This window comes from Spinacia oleracea, chromosome 4 (assembly GCF_020520425.1).
Source record: "Spinacia oleracea cultivar Varoflay chromosome 4, BTI_SOV_V1, whole genome shotgun sequence".
Taxonomy (NCBI): Eukaryota; Viridiplantae; Streptophyta; class Magnoliopsida; order Caryophyllales; family Amaranthaceae; genus Spinacia; species Spinacia oleracea.
Window position 1 is genome coordinate 157,008,337 of NC_079490.1, and position 15,242 is coordinate 157,023,578.

At 38.2% G+C, this 15,242-nt stretch overlaps 1 protein-coding gene across 1 annotated transcript; it reads left to right on the forward strand.

Moving 5' to 3' along the window:
• Positions 1 to 571: 571 nt before the first annotated feature.
• Positions 572 to 14,481, forward strand: LOC130472067 (uncharacterized). The gene is made up of 7 exons (XM_056842487.1): positions 572 to 661; positions 2,376 to 2,573; positions 2,658 to 2,726; positions 2,859 to 2,927; positions 3,077 to 3,152; positions 5,849 to 5,917; positions 7,825 to 14,481. Exons 1-7 carry the CDS (start codon positions 572 to 574, stop codon positions 7,932 to 7,934), a joined length of 681 nt encoding a protein of 226 aa, XP_056698465.1. The 3' UTR covers positions 7,935 to 14,481.
• Positions 14,482 to 15,242: the final 761 nt, after the last annotated feature.

Sequence of the window (15,242 nt, forward strand, 5' to 3'; positions counted from 1 at the left end):
CCGACCCATCCACCCGCTGTCGTTCGACTTGTCCGAACCCAGGAGAGCCTCCCTGTCATCCTTGACATGCAACAGATACCTACCAGCCCCGTAGTTTTGGACTTTGTAGGTATAAACCAAGTCCTCAACCCGGAATTCCATGTCCAATTGACCGGCCAGATGGTCAACCAGATGCATCACTCGCCAGACCTGCGGCATCAGTTGCGCCGGCGGCACCGCCAGGGTTTTCAGAACCCCCCGTACTAGTGGCGTGAAGGGGTAGGTGTACCCTATCTTGAAGGGATACTCGTAGAAGCACACCCAACCGTCCGATACCCAATCGGCCCGTTCATCGGGCTGCGGCAAACGAATCACCGCCAACGAAGGGAAGCCACACTCATCCCTGAGCGCCGCCACATCTCGCTTCCCCCAAGTGGTCGGCCGAGCATTTTTCTTATCCAGAATATTTGTAGGGCTGAAAATCGGCTCCTCATCCAAGTCGCACTCTACCACGACTTTTCTGTTCTTTGCGCGGGTGCATTTTGTTCGCATCCTCTGAGACATAAAGAAATTTGAAGGAAAAAGGAAGAAGATGGAAGAGGAGCAGTTACCTGAAAAAGAGAGAGAGAGAGAGAAAAGCGTCGGTTGCTTTTTCAGAATTGAGAAGAGAGAGAATGAGGAAGTGTGCGAAATTGGTTGATGGACGGGTGTATTTATGGACGCAGTTGGGCGGTTGAACTCTTCAAAATCATCATTGCATTAACGTCGTCAGCATTGGGGGGAGCAAGAGGCAAATTCCTCCCTTTTCTCGTAATCAAGGAAAACACATTTCTCCTTTTGAACTTCCCGGAATAAATTCAAAATGGGTTTTGGGGACAATTGTTAGGGGGGAAAATACCCTCTTGGTGACGTGGTCAGATATGCCAAGTGGAACACATGTGGCTGCTAGCAAAGTGTGACAAAGCACCCTTCCATCTTGCTCTCAACGGCTAAAGAAAGGGTAGCGGTTACAAGCCGTTCCTAGAAAGCCCTAATTACCTACTTAAATGCCCAATTATGTACATTTAATATCCATACGTTTCATTTCATCATGTAAAGCCTATAAAATGGATTAGCTAGATCAGTTTACGTATACGAAATACTCACTAGCAATAATACTCTCATTTCATGCTTTTACGACTTGTTGCAACATTATTCTCTTATCATATTAAACCGCAACAAGGTTTTGCTACGGTAGTTTTGGAGTACATGAAAAGGGGAAAATTCTGTGAAAATTGCGCTTGAACAATTGAAATTAAACTCAATTCATTTGAATTTCAAATGAGACGGTCTAAAATAACGGGTTATGGGCAAAGTTGTCAGGATCGGGATCCTACTTTGGATCGATGAAAGGGGGTAGGATCAGATCGGTAGAATCGGATCGTAGGATCGTAAGATCCTACTAAATAGTAAAATAATGGTTATATTATTAAAATGAAATGTACAATCATGTATTCATGTAATCTTAATACTTAAATATCAATTTTTGCTCACATAAGACTAATACTTGTGTAGAATAGAGCAATTAATAAGATATGCGCAAGGTTGTTGAAATTATATGAATTTCTGTACTTTTAAGTGAATAAGATACTTTTTTATAACCAATTTATTGATAGAAAAGTATGATATTTCTAATGATATGTGATTATGAACTATTTAGTAATAAAAAATTTGTTACGGAGTATCTTGAAATATTGTATGTTGGATCGGATCGTTGGATCGGATCGTAGAATCATAGGATCGTATTAAGATCCCACCACTCAAATTTCTTATCGAGGTAGGATCGTAAGATCCTACACACATTAAGATCCTACCTAAGATCCAGATCGGTGGCGTGTTTTTGGATCGTAGAATCGTAGGATCGTAAGATACGAATCGGGAGTTTAACAACCATGTTTATGGGCACACAAAATCGTCAGGAAGCTCGGTCGAAATCGATTTAATAGTAGATTTTAAGCCGCAACAAGGCCCGAACTCGGCTCGGCCCACCTTTTGATTTTGTCTAATTTTGGAATTTCTCGTGGATATGGACCCAAAATGCTGCTGGTCACCAACGATTTACGGAGTATCATCCTTCCCATCTCTAGTTGTGTGACGGTTAGAGTATTTCCCGCCCGAGGGAGGTTTAGGCTCCGTTCTATTGGACTTATTTTGACTGAATTTATATTATCTGAATTTAACTGAACTTATCTGAACTTAACTTAACTTATCTTATCTGAACTTATTTTATCTGAAAAAACTTATTTTGTCTGAAATAAATTTATTTATATGTGAAAATGTCTAAAAAATCTTATTTTTGCTGAACTTATCTTATCTGAACTTTTTTTGTTTGAAGGAAGTTAAAATAAATCGAACAGAACAGGGCCTTAGACGTCAAGTATCAATTCTCAAACAACGACTACACTACACTCAAGTACAGTACAGTACAGTACAGTACAGAACAGAACAGAGAGAGAATGTTGGAGGCCAAGCGTGTTGTCAAAGCTACAGTACCATCGTCTCTCCTTCCCCAGCCTTCTCCTGCCAGCATTCAACCCACTCGTCTTGCGCTTCATGTAATCTTCCTTCCCTCAAAAACCCTAATTGCCGTCAATTTCTCTGAAAAACTTCCTGTTAATTTTAAATATTATCTTCTACAGGTTAATCATGCTAATGATTCTTCTTGCTCCGCTTACTTTGCTACTGGCTGCCGCGTATACAAAACCCAGGTCTTTTTATTTTGAATTTCTCCAAAGTTTCAATCATTTTGTGTAATTCTCATTGATTTTGTGTAATTCATGTTGAATTGGGGCTTTTTTGATTTTTTTTTTGGTGGATTTTGATTTGGTTGTGATTGTTAGATGTCAATGGAAGGAGAATCATTGGTTAATAGAGGAAAGGATAACCTTTTAATTCCTGCTCATTCTGAGGTATGTGATTGTTTTCTTATAATTATTTCTCAGTTGATCAATGCGTGGGGAACCGATTGTGAATATGTGTATGTTTGAGAAAAGGTGTTGATTATCACTAATGATATGCTGCTTTTGGTTGTCGGGTTCTCCATTTGGCCTTTGTGAAGGTTATCAGATCGTCTGTGCTGGAACGGTGTCCTCATAGGTCTGAAATTCAAAGTGTAGCGCTGACAGAGATGCCGAGTACGTTGATACTCGATATTACACATTATCTCGTGCTTTACTTCATTGCTTGTGTTGTTTCTGATGCTTCGTGTGTGATAACAGATAGATGACACCAAGCCATGTGATGAGGTGAGAAAATAGGTAGAGAAAAAATGAGGGTTCCTGTAACGAGTTGAGAGATAACAGACAAATCATATGGAAATAAAGTAGTGTTGCAATTATTCAATTATATTGAATTTTTCCTAAAAAGGTAAATGTTGCAATCAAGAAATTAGGACAAGTACGTGTGTGAATGAAATAATGATTCTATGGGCATAATTCATGCTTTAAGGTTATGTGATTTAAGCTTTGGTATTATATTTGTGAAAGGTGTGGCTGAAGATTTTGTTAGTTGAGAGCACATTCTCAAGAGAGTTGCTTTCAATTTATACAGATATGTGTGTTGTGCTTATGAAAGGTGGTGAAATCAGTAGTATGTTCACTCCATTAATTGAGGAGTATGATTTCCTATATATATGCAAACCTTAACGTGGATTGAACTGTGTGGGTTCTGAACTCCTTCAATGCAGTAGTTACCACCACAACATGACAACACCACTAAGTTATGGTAATAATATAAGATCTTTGGGCCATTGTATGGGTGGATTTACGAGACTGCCTGGTCCGAAAGGTAGACCCATATGCCACTTGGAGCAAAATGAAGAACTGAATTTGTGTAGTAGACTAGTAGTAAAGGTGGTTTGGGAGAATCCAAGAAAAATGTACAGCATTTAGGAATAAATCATCGTGGAATGAAGAGGTGGAGTAGCCGATCGGGGAGAAATAAGAGTGTCACTTGGTGATGGAAAATGTAGGAATGACAAACATATTGGGATGGAGAAAGAACAAAAAATAAGTTGAGTGGCATGCAATAGCAAATGTATATGTGTTGTAAAGAAACTGTTGATACCAAAAAATAAGGAAATTTTGGTATTTACTACCTTAAAAATACACCACTTTTGTATTTACTACCTTATGTAATTTTTATTTTAAATTACTACCTTAAACTTCCATTTTTTTTTAATTTACTACCACTTTACAGATTTCTCATTTTAAAATTAAGATATATTTTTCGTTTCTTAATCGTTTAATGTGATTCAAAGTTCATTATTCTCCTTGCTCTATAGGGATTTCATTGAGAACGACATTTCAAAATAATTCGTTTGATAATTCATATATATTTTAAAGTTTTACATATAATATTTAAATCGTTTAACCTTTTGCAAAAGTTTAAAAGCAAGATCTCTATGCAATCCTTACACATAAATGAGAAGAATGGGCTTTGAATCACTTAAAATGATTAAGAAACGAAAGAGATATCTCAATTTTAAAATGAGAAAATTGTAAAGTGGTAGTAAATAAAAATAAATTGGAACTTTAAGGTAGTAATTTAAAATAAAATTTTCATAAGGTAGTAAATACAAAGTGGTGTATTTTCAAGGTAGTAAATACCAAAAATTCCAAAAAATAATGATAGACATAGTGAGGATATTACTTGATTGTAGATCACAAGAATAACGTTAGTATGATGGCCACTCACTAGAATAACGTTAGTATGATGGCCATTTCCTTAGAAGATAATCTTTTCACCCTATCAGTGTAGGCTTATAGTGAAGAACACCCCCAAGGTTAACACATCACTTTCAAATTCTAAACCCTGAACTCAAAAGTTGGAGTTGCTCAGATGTGCTATGTATATTTTAGGGTTTGTGTTTATGGGGTTTAATCCCTCTCCATAAATCTTAATGGTAGAGTTCTAAAGCAAAAGAATATTTGGAATATTTATATAGAGAAAAGAAAATAAAACAAAGTGGCTTCAAGTCCTACTGGTCCAGACCCAACTCAAAACCCTCCGAATACATTATTATTTCCAACAATATGAAGTTACTATATGTGTAGTTGGACTTGAAGATGGGATAGAAAGAATTTTAATGGAGAGCACAACACGAAGGGAAATAAATATTTGAGATATTTGTGTAGGAATTCAAGGATGGAGATTCAGGAGTTCATGTCGAGGATGAGCAGGTTCCGAAGATGGAAATAATTCTTCAATGAACTCTTGAGATTTCTGATTATCTAAATGAAGGCCCAATAAGAGGATACACTTTGAATGTCACGCTGTGCAGAAGAAGAGAATTCGTCCAATATAGATTACTCCTTATTCACAAACATGAGTAGACAAATTGAACCTAAGTCTTTAGATCAACTTATATAGTCTTAATAAAAATCTAAAACATTCTGAATCTATTCTAGATCATTAAAGAAAAACAGAACCATGTCTTCACCATGCGAATTATGTGATTCTTCTAGTTTCTCTATAAAATTAAAAGCCATTATTCACTTATTCCATTATTGAAAGGAAACATAGTCTCTCTATATGTACACTTGATGCATTTGAGCACGTAAAGAATTTATCGTGATAGGTTCATCTTCTTAAGTATTTAATGTGGCTTAAGGAATTATAATTTTGTGATGGATATTTCTATATAGTGTATCTATCCATATAGGCATGTATATTATTGTTTATTTTTTTAGTTTATTCATGTCCTTTCTTATAAGGAATGGTTGTGTTGTGTCAATAGGTGACACATTTTGCTATAAAATGAAAATTGTCTTTGTATATTACATGTTCCTTTTTTGTGCCCTGAATGGCCTTGTCATCTTTTTGTGTGCAGGCAAAGGGTTTATTCTAGGAAGTGTTGATTCTTATGGTCATCTTATTGTGTCGGAGCTTGACGCTGATGGTATAGGTGAACTTCCTGTTATGTTTTTAAACTTCAAGAATTCAAAAAAAAAAAAAATCTGTAATGTTCTTTTGTGTGCCTTGAATGCCAAAACAGAATATCCTGTCAAGAGTTAGGTGACAAATGTGCTTCATTTGGAGTTGTTGTTGAGTGTACAAGTACTGAAAAATTGGTTGTATTGTGGCTCAACTTCTCTATAACCGTGAGAAAGAACTCTCAGGTGTTTGGTAAATTCTTTATAGAAATATGGTTGATTGATAAAATGTCCATTTTAATAACAATTAAAAGAAAAATCAACATTTTTTTTATGCAATTCTCATACATAGTATTAAATTATGACACTAGCAACATAACCGTTGAGAACAACCAAATTATCCATTTTATGGAATTATTTATGATTGTTATTCATCTACCAGTTAGAGGAAATCAAATATTACTACTTTTCTTTTTAAGTTTGTTACTTTGGAAATGGCACTTCTTCTCATATGGATGTTTTATCAATTTGATACAGGGCTTTCAGAATCAGTTTAGAAGTATTGAATATGAAACATTATGTGATTATAGTTGTGATGTTTCATAAGCATCAGTTACACCAAGTTTTTACTTAGTCAATGGTGTTATGTTAGCTGTTAGCTACTCTTTTCTGTTCATTTTGGCCACCTTGTAAATGAGGTTAGTTGAACAATCTATTTAATGCTTTTTTGGTTATAAATGGGAAGGGTAGGATGATTGGAAGTTGGATTATTAGTTGACAAAATCCTCCAACCCCCCGAGGAGTGGTTAATTGGCTTTGAGAATTCTACGAGGGCAACACAACGGGAATGGACCGCTTAATCTTCCCCTCGATGTCACACATATAGAGTCGTTGATGTTTGTCAAATCATGTTGAATATGGGTATTGATTAGCTGTTAAAGGTGTCTTTATTCTCGTGGATTCTCTCCTTTTGTAAGATTGGATCTTTCACTTTCATATTCAGAGTTATACTCTTAAAAGAATGAGTTTATCTTGGACATGCATATGAAAGAAATCAAAGGTCCAAAGAGTAAAAATTACCCAACTTGAATAACAATCTTAAAATTTAGTTGTAAAAATGATGTTCTGAAAATGAATATCACCCTTATTCAACCAAGTAATCTAAAACTGGGGCTTTATGTAACATAAAGAGGCTAAGGCTTCGTTCTATTAGACTTATTTTGTCTGAACTTATATTATCTGAACTTAGCTGAACTTATTTTATTTGAAAAAAAATTATTTTGTCTGAAATAAACTTATTTGTGTGTGAAAATCTCTGGAAAAAAAAACTTATTTTTCTGAACTTATATTATCTGAACTTAACTGAACTTATCTGAACTTAACTGAACTTATATTATCTGAACTTATTTTGTCTGATATATTATCTGAACTTATCTGAACTTATTTTGTCTGAAATAAGTCAAAACAAGTCGAATAGAGCATAAATATGAAATAATATTAGAAATACTGCTCCCTTGTCCTCGTATCAAGTACCAAATTTGTAGCTAGCCAAGGTAAAGAACAAAGAAGTAGAGCATTACAAGATGAGATATTTATTTCCACCAATTGGAGTACAAACCCTATAACAAGGGTGTCCCAAAAATTTAAATGAAGACCGTACCTGGTTTTATATTCTTCCTCAATGTTGAGGTGATTTTCACCCGGTTTGGAAGATATATCCAAAATAAGTTGCTTGCAAGTTTATGTGTAATAATGATTGTAGAACTTTAAATATGCTGTTTTGTCTTTGAACCAAGCTAAATAATTGGATATCTGAAAAATTTCCTAGATAACTTGGTAGCTAACTAGCTATGTATTGTTTGTTTATAGTCATTGGCCCTTTGCTGATCAGCTGTTTTGCTTGACCTGTTAACTGTGCTTGATTTCTTGACAGATGTTCAGAAGCTGCTGTTTGCGGTTTCACCTCAAGATTGTGGGGTTGGAGAAGGCAGCTGGGCAGGTCTTAGCTTCAGCCCTAGTCAGTGGTGCATGGTACATTTATAAGCTTGAGTAAGCCGCCCAAGTTAGGGTTGTTTTTCCTTTTCTCTTCAGCTTTTGATATTATGTGCTGCGTAGGTGGTAAACATGGACTGGAATTACCGATGCGGGATTTGGTAGTTGAATATATTGTCTTTCACCAGGGAGGGATAGAGGGAAATAACCTCCAGGATGTAGATAAATGAAATAGATATACTCTTTGATTTTTAGAAATACTCCTTGGGTCTCATATATTAGCTTTCTCAATTCTCCCTCTTTCATAAACTTTCTTATTTTCAAAATATTTTCTACGAATTGTATTCATGCATTCTAGCAATCAGTACTCTACGATCTACGATGCAAATGAGCTGGACTTTCAATTTGGTTAATCGGTGCCTTTCGTTGTTCTATAGATTAATGTCAAGAAAATCCATTTAAATCATTGTAATTAGTTTAATTATGCAATCCTTCTGCAATATGGTGGAAAATGGCAGTAGGCTTGGTAGATGGATTTTTTCTTAGCAGTTTGGCTCACATCATAGAAGGATTTGATGAAATATGAGAACTGTATCTTTTGTAGTCAACATCTTACATTTACAATATTAAACTGATTTTGTATTTGGGGATTCCGCTTTCTGCTCCTTATAAAATGAAAGCTGCTTGGAACTCTAAGAGGCTACCCGAGTTGAATTTAAGAGCATGTTTGGTATGCTTTTCTAAAGGCCCAGAAACGGATTCAGTTAAGCCATACCGTTTGGCATTGTTTGGTTTATGGGCTTGGATATCCCTTACCGTTTCTTAGGTGTAATCTACTCCACCCATCTGTTACCACTCATAACCCAGCAGTAACAAATACCTCTCCAATTTTCTAAAAATCGTACTAGAACTTTCATCTCTCTCTCCCTCTATGTCTCTCTCCTCTTCAATCTTTCCCAGTCTCTCAGTCAAATTGGACATAATTTCTTCAGTATATTTGTTCTCATTATCTGATTTAAGTTATTCGAGAATTCCAATAACATCTTCTGAAATTTTGGTTTTAAGATTCTTGAATCTGAATCTGGGCAAAAGAAATTGGAATTTGCAAAACTGGTAGAGTTTTCCAATCTGATAACCCCATGCTTTCAAATTCTTTAATTATTTATGATTTCCAATTTTTTGTCTTCCATTATTTTGTGTTAAGATTTGGCTTTGAATGCTTGTGATTATCTTGCTGATAAGACAGGGAGTAGGTTCTTCTAGTTTTGGTGAAGAAGGGAACAGGTAGGTGATGTTGGGGAGGAGATTTTATGTTTATTTTGTTTTTTCCAAATATACTGTGTTACGAAATACAGAGTACTGTGATTCCATTCCTTTATAAAACCAAACAACTTTTAACGGTAACGCTTATTGTTACCTTTCCTCTCTCATAACTGACTCCATTCCGTTTTCTTTCCTGTGGTCGTACCAAACACGCCCTAAATTCATTCTAATCGTTGGCTGACTTTGTTGAAGAGTACCTTGTTGGCTTACACTGTCTTGTCATTTATTCCTTAATTCTGTTGATTTTGCTTAAAGTTGAAGACAATTGACAGAAAATTTTAAGGGCTAACAAGGAGAGTGATAAGAGGTTTAATTGGGTGGATTGCTGTTCTAGGCTTATGAAAGATGTCAAGGGTCTTGGCATATGGTCTCTTCATAATATCGACAAACCCCCATATTAGCCAAAATGTAAATCCTCATCAGAAGAAAGTTATCTTGGACAAACATGAAGTAGAGAGATTACGTTATTCAAACAAAAAAGTCTCTTATTCTCATGGTGATGGTGATTTTGGAGCTACTATTTGTTACTATTACCTTCATTACCTTAGTTTATAAGGGCAAGTCTGTCAAGGTCAAAGACTTGATGTCTGTTAGTCTGGTTATAGTATTCATAACATTTGGCTATGGTTCTTTCAAACCTGTTGAATGGGTCTTACTACTCTTATCTAGTACAACTTTTGTTAACCAAATTGCATTGTTAGAAAATTGTAGATGGTGCTGCGGTAGCTAATGAGGTGGTGGATAATTCTTTGAGAGGTGAGGTCCTGGGTTATTTTATAAATAATTTTGGGTAAACTTATGATTTTTTTTTTCGAATTTATTGGATAAGGTGAATAGGTGATGGAAAATAACGACTTTGGACCTAGGTTGAGAAAGTGGATGGTGGCTGTCCTTCCACAGATTGGCTTTACAGTATTAGTTAATAGGCCGCTAGGATGTGGTTTGGGGCTACACATGGTATGAGACAGGGTTATCCTCTTTGTGCTATTTTGTTCACTTAGGTGGTCGTCATCTTGGAAGGATGTTTTCTAAGGAAGAGAGTTGTGATTTTCATGAAGGAAGGGAGGGGGTGATGGTGTTTGGATGAAGCTGCTGATACATTTCTTTACTTGTCAAGAGTGTCAACCAGGCTTAAATATTTCCAGGCTTCTGGTTTTCTAGTTGGTCTTAGGCCTTAGGATTGTCCAGTCTAGTCTTACAGTAATTAATGCCCAACCCGACATCTTGAATTGATTTTCTTCCTTGTCTGGGTTTGTCGTCCATGATTTAGTTGTTACTTACCTTGGACCCTTGGTGTCACTTTGGAGTTTGGAGTCCCCAAAAGAGTGGTTTTTGTGACTCGATTGTAGAGAATGCATCTAGGGAGCTAGATGGAGGGAACAAGGCTCATTTAGATTTCTGATTTGTCTTCATAGTTTCTCTCCTTTCATAAGATTTTCAATTTGGATGGATGTATAGGAGATTGAAGAGGCTTGTAAGATTCTTATGCTTCTACGTATGTGATAGGCTAAAGTCGTATCACCTATTCAAAGATAAACCTAAAATCACTAGCTAAATAGCAAGGGAAGTCAGGATCGAATCCACAGGAAACAATGTTCTTTCCACTACTAAAATAAAGATCTAGATTATTGGTAACGGGAATAATGGTTGGTTTGAGTAATTAAACTATGACACTAATTAAACAAAGAGAAATCAAATAATAAAAGGCCTAGGGTATAGGTTCACCATAGAACAATTATCCGGGATGAGGAACAATAATCAATGAAGCAATTATTCAGATTGGCATGCTCTCTCGAATCGATACTAATCATAGAATCAGAATTACCAGGCTCTACCTATCGAAACTAGCCTAAACATCAAGTTGCATCTCTCGATTATTAAACTCAATGTTACTCGACTATAACAATTAAACTTGCGCAAATCTAATTGCATAGCAATGAAAACAATCAATAGGAAATTAACCAACTCCAACACCAACACCACCAACAATCAACAATTATAATTCAACCCTTATATTAATTCATGGATTCCCAAAACTCTAGATTTAAACTACTCAAACATACTTGAAATAAACAAAGCACATATATTTAATGAAAACATAATTCAAATAAAACAACAAAATAAGGAATGAACTAATACCGGAGTGATGAACGAAGAATTGAATGAAAACTTGAAACTTGGATTGAATGATTAAAGAGTGTTGACAAAAAGTTTGGAGAGAATAAAAACTAAGTACTAAACTCAAAGTGCTGAAAAATATAAGATGATTACAAATAATTAAGGGCCTAGTATTTATAGTCTAGCCAAAAAACTAAATAAAAACGGATCATTAAACACGAAAAGCGCGTCCAGGTTGTCGTCGCCCGATCGGGCAAAGGGTTTGCCAACTCGCAAATTCCAGTAGTAGCAGGTGTAGCACGCAGGCGCGCGATGGTGATCGGGCGATGGGCGCCCGATCGGGCGCGTGCGCAAAGCATAATTCTCGCCCGTCTGGCATCCAGCTGCCTTGAAAAACTTGACGAGCCCAGCGCCCGATCAGGCGAATGGCGCCCGATCGGGTGCATGTAGATGTGAGCTTTTCTTCTTCTGCTCGCCCGATTGGTCTCCCTTCGCCCGTAGATCGCCGGGCGACCTTCAATATAGGCCTTGCACCGAGTCTAACTCTAAGGGCTCAAAAATAGGCATCGTAGGCTCCTTAGAGTTGACAAATGACAATCCCGAACATGCGGGATCGTGTAGTTGCCCGTAATATCATGAAACGAGCCTTAAAAGGCCAATTTCTCTTCAAATAACCTGAAAACTCAAGGCACACTACACAACGCATATTAGTACAAAAGACGGCTCCTAAGAGCTCATTTAAGATGGAAAAGTACTAAAGGACGGGGGTAAAACCACTATAGAATATGCATATATCAGTATGTGAAGAGAAAAGAGACCATTTTGTTAGTGGGGAAATGTGTAGTAGACTAGCTCGGGGGGAGGAGCACTCTCAATTCAAGTTACCCTGTTATTCTTAGCTTGGAGAGGAAGGCAACTAGTTGGTTAGAAGTAGGAGAGGGAAAGGAAGTGGAAAAATGCTGAAAATATATAAATAGAGAGAAAATTTATTTTATTTTGTTTTGTTTAGCTTTTAATTAGGACTGTCCAGCCACTCGACGGTCAGGGTTTGTAATCTCCTTAGCGGTGATTTAATTGCATTGCCAATACACAACTGAGCCAATTATCAGAAACCAAATTCTCTTCTTCCAACATCTACAAAACTGATATTTCCACTCTATAATATATGTATGGGTTTTTGTAATTTGTTGTCTAAAATCCTCACCTTAGAGGGTAAGTATTGTGGCGTTTCCCGTTCTCTTTGGTATAGAGTGATTCAAAGAAGGTATGATTTTCATCGTAATGGGTGGGATGTGCCAAAAGGTCCTTATGTTCCATATACTTAACCCTTGGAAGTTTATTTTGTAGGTTACATCACTTTTCTTTCTCTTGATCAAATATTTAAGGTAGTTTAGGAGGATTCTTGGGCAGGGGATCAGCCTTTACTGATTGTAAGTACTGATTATAGTCTAGTTACATCTTATTCTTGTTGCATGAGTCTAGTAGATCAAATATAGTTTAGTTGCATGAGAGACGGTGATGACTTATTCTTGGAATTTGCATTTTAGGACGGTGATGACTGGTAAATGGTAATTAGGGGAGCTTACTAACTTGTTGAGCATCCTTGAGTCTGTTTCTTTGTCAACTTCTCATTGTAGAAAAGTGTGATTGGCTGATTCCTTGGGCTCCTATACTTCTGAAGTTGTCATAGCTTTTACAGTCATGTACAAAAAAAAAAAAAATCTAAATTCACCATCTTTTCCTCTTTCTTCTTTTATTTGGAATGCTAAACACCATCTTTTCCTCTTTCTTCTTTTATTTGGAATGCTAAGGTTATGAAGCCAATGAAAGCATTGTTATTTCGGGAAAACTAAAATAATTGTGATAAATGGTTGGGAGACCAAACAACAAGCTATATCCTCTCGTGTCTAGTTAGGACACTGGAATCAATAGTTTTCACATTGTCGTCGGCTATGTTTGTGAGGAAGACTGGTAGGGATTCACTGGGCTTCCACATATACTGGTCTGGGTCATTAAGTACAGCATAAGAAATTTGGAAAACGTATGGGACATTGTGGTTTCATTGAAGAAGAATGGCTGTGGTTGGTATATCTCTTTAGTTTCTTTATGGGATCAAGTGGTGCATTTGATTACTCTTTGGGCTCACGCTCATGGTGCATTCCCTGCTGGCATGTCCCTGTCTAACGTGATGCAAAATTGAAGTTCTTTTTTCTATTTTCCTTGTTATTTTGTGGGCTTGTGCTCCATTTTCGTTTGAACTCTTCAATCCCTTTTTACTTGATTTCTTTTCTTATCTAAAGATAACTTGCTTGATAGAACATAGGGACTGGGTTTAAGGTTTGAAAGTTCCAACAACTCATGTATTTTCTGTTACCAAGCTTGTAGACATTGAAGAGTTGGTGATTAGCCCTATCTCCCCAATGTAAATTACTCTGTATCAAGCATATTGGGTTTGAATTTTACAGTGTGATCGACATTTTCTTAAGGTCACCCCCGTTTCCCATTAGAAGGAAAAACAAACCTCTCAATACTCGTTTTCATTTTTGTTTCTTTTTGCCACTTGTGGAATGCATAGACCCATTCCAAGCATCACTGAATTTGGCATCTTAAGGTCCATCTGTGGTGTATCTATAAGATGACAACAAACCTGCATAAGCTTCTCCAGCTGCATTTCGTCATTGCCAGAGCCACCATCTTCTTTGCAAAAAGAACTATATCATCTCTCCAGTGCTAGAATCCCTGTTTTGAAAATTATTTCAGTGAGTTTCGAAAAATACCTGCTTTATGCTCATTCTGAACACTGGAAAAAAAACTAGTAGCATTTCTTAAACTGGGGTAGTCAGATCTGCTAAATAAAGCATCATGCTTTGCCAAGACTGATTATCGCTTATGGCCTTACGTCTTAGTTCCTCCCCACCAGTTGTCTAATCATTCCTCGAGCCTCATTCACTGTGTGATGCTGTATGTAAGCCTTAGAATCATCTCCTAGCTGCAACAGGACTTGTTTTTACTTAGAAAAAAAGAAAAGAAGAAAAAAATCACCCTCCAAGTGCCATTGTTGTTTGCAAAGAAAGAAGATATGAATTACCCCTAGTCCAGTGCCACACTAATCTTAGACCTAATTAAAGATCCAGAAAATTTGGAATCTGCTTAAAGCATGAGAAATAGCATAGCTGCTGCATTTCCATCGCAAGCCATCGCACGCTGCGCGCGCGCCAGTGCTCGTCGCACGCGAGCCATCGCTCGCTGTGCGCGCGACATCGCTCGCTGGGCGCGCGACATCGCTCGCTGTGCGTGCGAGCCATCGCTCGCTGGGCGCGCGACATCGCTCGCTGGGCGCGCGACATCGCTCGCTGTGCGTGCGAGCCATCGCTCGCTGGGCGCGCGACATCGCTCGCTGTGCGTGCGAGCCATCGCTCGCTGGGCGCGCGACATCGCTCGCTGGGCGCGCGACATCGCTCGCTGGGCGCGCGACATCGCTCGCTGGGCGCGCGACATCGCTCGCTGGGCGCGCGACATCGCTCGCTGGGCGCGCGACATCGCTCGCTGGGCGCGCGACATCGCTCGCTGTGCGTGCGAGCCATCGCTCGCTGGGCGCGCGACATCGCTCGCTGTGCGCGCGAGCAACGCTGGGCGCAGCGCTCGTGGCACGCGAGCTTGCGCTCGCTGCGCGCTCTTGCGCGAGGCAGTGCGCGTTGTGGCGCAGCTCGCTTGCTGCCCACACGCGACTGCCTTGGCTCGCCCTTCGCCCATGCCCATTCGTCCATTGCTCGTGGCCCACGACACAAGGCAGGGCTGCTGCCTTGTGCACGTGCACCATGCCTTGCTCATTGCATTCGTGCCGCACGGGCGACGAGCTCCCTTGCTCGTCGTCGCATGCCCGCACTATACAACACCCCTTAAGGGTAACACGAAGCG

Coding starts and splice junctions, on each gene's coding strand:
- LOC130472067 (XM_056842487.1), top strand. CDS start 572: ATGGAAGAGGAGCAGTTACCTGAAAAAGAGAGAGAGAGAGAGAAAAGC. Junction 2,574..2,657: donor CCACTCGTCTTGCGCTTCAT/GTAATCTTCCTT, acceptor TATCTTCTACAG/GTTAATCATGCTAATGATTC. Junction 2,727..2,858: donor GCCGCGTATACAAAACCCAG/GTCTTTTTATTT, acceptor TGTGATTGTTAG/ATGTCAATGGAAGGAGAATC.